The sequence below is a fragment of the Eucalyptus grandis genome, chromosome 2, assembly GCF_016545825.1.
Source record: "Eucalyptus grandis isolate ANBG69807.140 chromosome 2, ASM1654582v1, whole genome shotgun sequence".
Classification (NCBI taxonomy): Eukaryota; Viridiplantae; Streptophyta; class Magnoliopsida; order Myrtales; family Myrtaceae; genus Eucalyptus; species Eucalyptus grandis.
The window spans coordinates 23,341,745-23,350,218 of record NC_052613.1 but is presented as its reverse complement, the minus strand read 5'-3'; the positions used below and the strand labels follow the sequence as shown (position 1 = coordinate 23,350,218).

The window sequence follows — 8,474 nt, the reverse complement described above, 5'->3', positions numbered from 1 at the left end:
GGAATTGAAAATGTTCTCAATCTCATTGAATAACAAAATGCGTTGTGTACATATGTACAAAAGAATATACAAGACTGTTGGCCAAACTTTTTCATGTAAAGGAACTGCAATGACTCAATCTCAAACTTTAAACCCCGACCCATTTTTCATAGTGAAACATCAAACACACTACAGACAGCAACCCAAGAGTCGCTTCAAAAGAGAATTACATGGCCCACAATGAAAAAGATCTACAAGCACATTAACTTATATACAGATCGGCAGAAAACAAATACTAAAACCTCCTGAATGATTTCTTGAAAGAGAGCGAACAACATGGAAATAATAACAAAAGCCGAACATTTCCTCATCTCAAGACTTCCCCTTGACCATGGCCCCTTCTCGCTGGTTCCGGAAGTGACCAAGTAGCTGCTGTGCCTGCGAAGGCAAAAAGTTATACAACAACTGGTCTAGCTGTTCTTTCTTAAACAACAACAATTCTCCTTGTGCTATTGTCACAGAATAATGAATTAGTGATTTTTTTTTTTTTTTGGGTCGAAGAATTAGCGAAGTTACAGGTATTGGAATTAGTTGGGCAAATGGAAAATCTTTGTTTATTATTCCCAGACTAAGGGCTAGAAACATCATCATATTCGTTAAAATTTGCTTTATGTGATCCATTAAGCCACAGAGTCCAGCTTTCTTGTGCTGAGACTTCAAACAATATACCCAAACAGAGACATTATCTAGACAAGGCAAGCAGCATCTATATTGCCCCCATCCGGCAGTGCCAGTTTAAGTGCAATTTCTTTTCATAATGTTCCATCTCACAGGACATACATCACTTGATCATCTACTATTCAGACAATCTTGTTAGGAGTGGGAAACCAAGTTCGCAACCTCCCAGTGAATGAGATACAGCATCTTACATGATCAAGACAGTTTCACCTCCAGTGAAAGTAAATTTACTCTCCATAATAAACAAAAGTCTGAAACTTAATAATAAGAGAATCTCAGAGCCTATTTGATAACCTAATTAAGTGCTGAAAATTAAAAATTCAGCACTTACTGAGATGAAATTTGTTTGATGACTTTAATTAACATCAACTTATAAGGTTCAATTTCAAGTAAAAAATTCACTTAATCTGGAAAGAACGACAGGGTTACTTTATTCATCCAACAGAAAAACTAATCACTTGTATGCCAGGTGTGGTACAAAATCAATTATCGCTCCCTCCCAGCACACAAATCCAGATGCACAATGCATGTACTCTCACTCCAGGGTACATGCATTGTACTCCTGAGCATCGTTTTCTCTACAGGGCTCAGAAAAGATCAAAGCAATATCAACTATATGACTAAGGAATGACATATCAGCACTAGTCACTTCATATCAAGGATAAACCTAGTCGTGTGCAGGTTCAGAGGCTACAAACTATACAAGGACTCATCCAGTACATAGTTTGTCTTGCAGTTCATCAATGACATGCGAATGCCCAAGTTGCTAAGACACTTGTAGAGATACCCAGGTATGCTGCAACTAGGAACTCAAGTAATATCTATTCCATAAAGCATACCTTTTCCTTTGCTCTTGCAGTGCCAGATTGAGACAAAGCAACCAATGGGGGGACAGCTCCTTCTTGGAGAACTAGGGTGCAAAACTTGGGACTATTGAGGCATAGTTGCAGCAGTACTGAGGCTGCATTTTCCTTTCCCCTATGAGATCCAGACTCGATGACCTCAACTAGCAAAGGAATTCCCCCTTCCCTCACAATCGCCAAGCGTCCTTCTCCAGTCGTTGACAGGTTCGCTAGAAGAGCCACAGCCTTGTCCACCATTCCAGTATCTGGGTCCATCAATTCAATGAGATACTTCACTGCACCTGCTTGAACTATTCGAGCCTTATTTTCGTGAAAGATAGACAAATTGAACAGTGCAGTAGCTGCATCTTTCTTCCCTCTAGGAGTCCCTGAACCAAGAAGATCCACCAGTGCTTTAACTGCACCAGAGCGGCCAATTTTCGCCTTGTATTCTTCTAGAAGAGAGATACTGAACAGTGTCGCTGCAGCATTCTCTCGGGCTCCTTCATTTCCAGATTTCAGAACATGGATAAGTGGTTCGATTGCTCCAGCTTCTGCAATCATGGCCTTATTCTCCTCATTTATTGAGAGATTCAGAATCGCCGTTACAGCATGTTCTTGTGTGTATCTCACCCGTGAGTAGAGTAATGAAAGTAATGGTGTGATAGCTCCAGACTGTCCTATGATGAGGCGATTTTCCATATTATGCTTTGCTAAAAATCGCAATTCTGCAGCAGCTTTAGTGTGTACCTCATTTGACTGGTTCTTTAAATTCTCTATCAATATCTTGACATGAGAATATGTAGTTAAATGATCATAGGCAGAATTAGGACACTGAGAAGACTCTGTTCCAGTTTGGTTGCAGTTACCAGTCCCTCCCACCACCATTCTTGTATTAAGGCCAGATGACTCTGTTCCAGTTTGGTTGCAGTTACCAGTCCCTCCCACCACCATTCTTGTATTGGAGCCAGACGACTGGTTTCTCAAAACATGTGGTGACAAAACTGAATCCTTATTTACACCATGTCGTGAGGAAATTTTCTCTGATGAAAGACTCAAATTTTTAAGCTCCAATCTCGTTGAAACTTCGATTGAAGTTTGAGGAATATAATCGACACTAGATATGGCACTAGAAGTCGACTCGCTCCTACTGTGAGTATGTACTTTTTCAGCCGATTGTATATCAACCCTTTCAATCTCTCTGCATAACCCTCCATTGGATTCTTCACCGCTTGATCTACAAGAAATATCACTCTTCTGCTTCTCAAATCTGTTACCAATGTCACTAGAAGACCTTGAAGTGGAACTGCTACTCTGAAGAAAGCGACTGAAACTATCTGTGCGGACTAAATTTTGAGGGGAGCCATGGTCAGACAAGTCGAGAACTGGAACGGTACCATGACTCTCAAGGCTATTGAACAGCCTGATGTTATTATGTTTGCACCAACCTTCAACCATAGCTTTGACAGTGTAATTAGGAATAAGGTTAGTATGCGTAAGCAGCTGACGAGTTTTTGGGCACACGGTCAAGCCATGGTCAAGCCACTTCTGTATAGAAGCCCTTTCATAAGTTTGACCAGAAGCCACAATCACAGGATCCATCATTAGCTCTAAGGATAAAGGACAACGGAAATAAGGTGGGATCAGCATGCCATCATCTGCTTCCAAGAAGTCTGTTTCAATCATAAAGTCTCGTATATATGACATAAGTCGAATTACTTGGTTAATTTCATCAAATTCTCCTCTCACTTCATTGACATCAGCCCTCATTCTCTCCTTTTCAACTGCGAGGCTTTCTTTGAACAATTCCTGTTTCGATCTCAGATTGAGCAACTCAATAATTTTGGAAACGGTATCAGCACAAGGAAGGATACCATCTCTTTGATTTATAAGCACCTCTTCTATGAATTCTGCTACTCCTTCCTGCTTCAGACGTTGAAGTTCCTGCAAAGAGTACTGGAGCTATTTCTGTGAGACTAGTTGCAACTGCAAGAGTCGTGTATTAAAGGATCATAACTCTGATTATACCTGAATGCGACTAAAGCTAGATCCAGCCTGGCCTGATTGTGATAATCTACATAATATTTGGCATATCTCAAGTGAAGAGGTTTGAATTTTCATCAAAGATGTTTTGCTCTGCAGGACCTGAAAGTTTTTAGTAGTCGATTAGTGAACATAGCAAATTGAGAGGTCTAAATGTCCATACTTTTCAGTTGGGTTAACAGAAACTCAAATTGCATATTTAACTCTTTCAGAAATGCTCAAGAGTTGGAACAGGCAATTTCCACTAACTTCTACCATATGCTTTACGAAGTTAAACTGAAACAGTCCTATTATGATGAGCTTGAAGACTATAAATGATAGAAAATGGAGTTAAGATGGATCCTAGAAAAGCTATCTGAGCAACAAAGACATCCCTTCAAACATGTCTATTGCATGGGAAGCTTGAAGAGTCAACTTGCTTGCTTAGCTCAAAAAAGATAGCTATTCAAAGCATCCACAAGATACAGGAGTTGCATGAGCGGATCACAGATAGAGAGTCAGGGATTCGGCAACCCATGTTGGGAGAATTCAACTTTATGCAAGTTTTGTGGCTAAAGAGATAGGAAGTCCAAACAGATTGTGGTGCCATGCAAATAATCTCTTCGAACTGACCCTCCTATTTTCTACAAAGCTCAAAAGAAAAACAGCTTCTAAATGAAGGGGCCATTACAAAAAAACTAATGAAGATAAATGAAAATGGAGTGACCTCTGTAACCAGAGCAGCATTTTCGGAAATTGTAGTTGACATGTCATCTAGCAATCACTTTTCTAAAGATAGATTGGCAGTCCTCGGTACCCATGGGTAAATCTGGTCAATTCCCTATTCGGAAGAAAAACATGGTCCTCTATTGCTACAAGGCACAAACAAAAGCAGCAAAAAAAAGAGAAACCAGAGCCCCAAAGGCATTGCAAGCAAACGAAAGTATGAATAGCTAGTGTTGTAAAAACATGTCCTTATAAATCCTCAACGAAGCTGAATTTACTCTCGCAAGATTCATATGCAAATTTTCTGTTGAAAAAACAACTGGCTGTGTATAAGCAAGAAGACAAAATTAAACCATCTGACCAATCAATAAGTGTCTAAAGTTGAAACCTCGTTTTTGGTGCAACCTAGACCAGTTCAGTTTGAGCATAAGGTGTCCAAGATTAAACTCCCCAATTGGGTCAAGAGGTACATTTGGGAAAGTCATATGGTTCATGTTTACATTAATTTTTCAAATGTCAAAAGAGTAATATTTAAACATAGTTAGAAGGAAAGACCAGAATGGTGGTCAGCATGTTAATCCAGAATGCGTCAACCCCAATGCAACAAAATAAGTAACTCAAAATAAGTAAATCCAGAACAGTGACAAGCATGATTTTCCAGAGTTTCTATGGAATGACACTAATTGATTTACTCATTTATACATAAGGTTATACACTAAGGCCAAAATAAGTAACTTGTATATCTCTTGTATAGTTTGAACTGAACATTTACTGAAAAAACTATGTCATCTATGTAAGAATTTGCCAAAGATAAAAACAAAGATCACTTACACTGCAAATCTTGCTCATCCTCGGTGACCAATTTTCCAAAAATTCCCTTGACATATTAACAGCCATGTCCAGCTCTTCAAACTCTTTATATAGGATTTCATCCAAGATTGGTGTTGTGTGTTCAACCACATCATCAAGCAGGGGTTTTAGCAACTTTAATACCTCAGTTGTTTTTCCATAAATCTGTTGAAGATGCTGGGACTTTCTTGTCTGACACATAACCAGATGAATAAACCGAGAAATGCTGTTAATAAGACAGCTTACAGATGTGTCCATTTGCCCTGCCAAAGCAAAACATGGAGAGAATATCATAATATATTACTTCATATTCTATTGATTTGGTGCACCCATATAGAGCTTGGTATTGTGTATAATCATTGCCTAACAAGGAAACCACTTGTGGAGGGGTTAACCCTGCTATACTTGTACATACTGAGAAGTAACAATAAAATCAGAGAAATTGTACAAGGCAGCAATGATCCTAGCAAAAGTTAGTGCAAAATGGTCCAACAAACCTTAGGCATCATACTTTCCAACATATCTACCACCCAGATTCTAGAGCAGATAAGCCATGCAAATCTGAAAGATCTGAAGTAGGAAAGTCTTATGTTAAACCATCATCATAGCACTTTCTGTCATTAATTCAACAAAAAAAAACAATCATCGGATTTTGGTAGGAAAAGAATAAATGCTCTGTTATTCCAGGTCACCAAGTTGCTGATCAGTTTTGAAAATCCCAAGCAAATCCTCGGGTAAGTGGCATGCACATCTGTTCTTTCTTCAACAACCCAAGTAAAAGTACCAGTTAACCTATCTGAAGTTTTAATTTCAAAGTCATAAGTTGCCAAAAGACAGTAGTTATCTGAAGACATCAAGAAGCACTCAGTTCAAGAATTGAGGAGTTAAAGATACATAGTAGCAGAAAAGTACACTTGGCAATTACATACAAAAAGTAAATTGCTCCATCAAGGTGATGGTGCAAATGTCACAACACAAGATATCAAACATGTTGTGTTATAACGCTGTGAATAGCAGACTAAGTCAGAGCAACTTTTCTACTTCCCCTTATCGTATGGACATAACTTAGATTTTTTGAAGCCGTGTTGTATGTCTACACATCTTTGAGATGATCTCAAGGCTTAGCAAATTGACTTCAGATAATTGAGAAAGATATGTCATATAAAATAGGTATTTCAAAAGCTTTTATATCCTTTTATACAGAAACTTGCATGAAGTCCAAAATACTTGTTCTTTTCTTCTTCTTTTTTTAGCTTCTTAAGCATAAGTTTAGGCCATGGATCATCATTTCACACATGAGCAAACTGGATTTGATGAAGGATTGGCTGGTGCTAGTTGCCTTGCTTACATGCTACAAGAAGAAGAAGCAAAGTTGGACTAGTCTTTCAAGATGATATGGCCATGTAAGAAAATTGTTAGCGGTAGAGCATCCAACAAAATCATCCAGTAAAATGCATGTTGCAGTCAGATCTTCTTCCCATGTTATATGGGTGGGTTTTTCTAAGTTGAAGTAAATTTTGAATGATATAACACTAGCACATAAAATTTTACAATTAAGCTCAAGTGTCTAGAGAGAGAGACTTGTGGTATCAAAAAAATTCTGAAGTTCTTGCATTAACTAAATAGTGAGGTGCACGCTATTTATATCCACAAGGATAGCCACAACACACCTTCAGAACTTTGTGAAGGGCAGATTTATCCTTGAGGATGGTGTCTGCAAGCCTCATACGTTCTTGACATTTTCTATATGCAATTCTCGAAATATTCACAAGATACTACGACAGTGACTCAGCCAATTAGTGAACATATGCTAGAATAACCTGCAAGAAAGGAATGGTCTTATCCCCTTTAAATCCACATGAAGTTTGAACAAAGATCCATCACTATGATGTCAACCCACTGTTGAACCATCTGTCCAATTTCAGGAACTGAACCCAAGAGGCATTACTATGGCTAGTGCAGAAGCAGTTTCAGTTCAATCTGTTGCTAACTTAACATCTATCCGTGATTCACCACATGATGACTTCCTCAGGGGTTCGGTGAGCGCACAGAAATGACCATATAGAACAGTCAGTTAATAATTTAAGAGAAAAAATAAAGTGACAAAGTATCCATCCAAAATCTTCCAGCACATACTGTCTGAGGTTCGGGCACAGGACATGCAGGCATTGCAAAACTACAGGGCATTTATTCCCCATTCACTTCTTCCGAATCCAGACCACTCACAAGGCATGCAAAATTGAAGTATACACTGCAATACCATATACCGCATTAGCTTTTTATCTGAACAATACGAGAGAATTTCTTTCTCTTTCCCAAGTTCCTCGCAAGCCAAAAGAGACTGCACTAGAACATGGAGCTTTGCATAATGACGATAACATTACACTCTGTGCAAACACTGAAGCTGACCATCAAACTGCCCTCTATTTAATTTCCCCACAATTACCCTACACTTCGAGAAAGCTCACTCCTTCAAGCACATTCCCCAAGTTCTGCCAAGAAGGCAAGAAGATTCCCAATTCACATCTAATAACTGGAAAGAGGAGACTCTTGGTCGAATTGGGAGATTGAGAAAGGATGGGCAAATGCCAACATCGTTAATTATTACATTAGCAAAACAAGAAACCGAGAGGACGGAACCCACCTGCGTCCATGAGATGCTCAGAGCATACCCAGATCTCGATGAGCCGCAAGCAAGCGACTTTCGATGTCCGAAGCCTGAATCGAGCTAAATTAGCATCGATCTCTATCAACGATCAGTACAAACCCTCGAAGGGCCCCCTGCTTCTCCATGGCAAAGCTGTAACATGGAGTTACAGAACATGAAGTGGGGAACAGAAACAAATTGGAAAAGGAGGGGGGCTGGCGTGGGGCCCGATTTATGGTTGCAGATTTGTTGGGTTTTTGTGGGCTTAACGAATTCAAAAAAAAGGAAATTAGCAATAATCAAATCAGCAGCAGAATCGATGATAGTGATGGAAATTTGCGAGGGGGAAATATAATAATGTTTGGGGGAATGCTTAGACCAGACACCAGAGAGAGAGAGAGAGAGAAGAGGTTAAGGCATCGAGTGATATTCTCTCTAATGCAAGGCAAGGGAAAGAGCGCGAGCACTCACACAGCTGGTTGTCAGCTAAAATAAGTACAAAAATTTAATCAAGGGGCATATCTAACGTCATTAAATTTGTTGTCTTTCCATTTAGAAAGTTACTGAATTTATTGAAAGATTTATCATTGAAAATTCCAAATAACCTATAGATATCACGAGTAAATGAAAATCACGAATCATATTCTATTGGGGAAGTTACCCAATCAATT

General features: G+C 39.0%; 1 protein-coding gene across 4 annotated transcripts; it reads right to left on the bottom strand.

The window, feature by feature from the left end:
- Window positions 1-8,196, bottom strand: LOC104427925 (U-box domain-containing protein 3). 4 transcript variants are annotated; one of them, XM_010040945.3, is made up of 6 exons: window positions 7,801-8,196; window positions 6,827-6,976; window positions 5,139-5,419; window positions 3,588-3,704; window positions 1,557-3,515; window positions 1-417 (listed from the first exon to the last, which is right to left on the bottom strand). In XM_010040945.3, exons 3-6 carry the CDS (start codon window positions 5,412-5,414, stop codon window positions 352-354), a joined length of 2,418 nt encoding a protein of 805 aa, XP_010039247.1. In that variant the 5' UTR covers window positions 5,415-5,419; window positions 6,827-6,976; window positions 7,801-8,196; the 3' UTR covers window positions 1-351. The 4 variants fall into 4 exon arrangements, with proteins under 4 accessions (XP_010039247.1, XP_010039241.1, XP_010039237.1 ...); XM_010040939.3 differs by lacking the exon at window positions 6,827-6,976 and having other exon boundaries at window positions 1,557-3,503; XM_010040935.3 differs by lacking the exon at window positions 6,827-6,976 and having other exon boundaries at window positions 7,801-8,195.
- Window positions 8,197-8,474: the final 278 nt, after the last annotated feature.

Excerpts from the sequence above, each read along its gene's own strand:
- LOC104427925 (XM_010040935.3), bottom strand. Across the intron at positions 3,705-5,138 it reads GGATGAGCAAGATTTGCAGT|GTCCTGCAGAGCAAAACATC; the intron begins GTAAGTGATCTT and ends AAAAACTTTCAG. Across the intron at positions 3,516-3,587 it reads CTAGCTTTAGTCGCATTCAG|TACTCTTTGCAGGAACTTCA; the intron begins GTATAATCAGAG and ends AAATAGCTCCAG.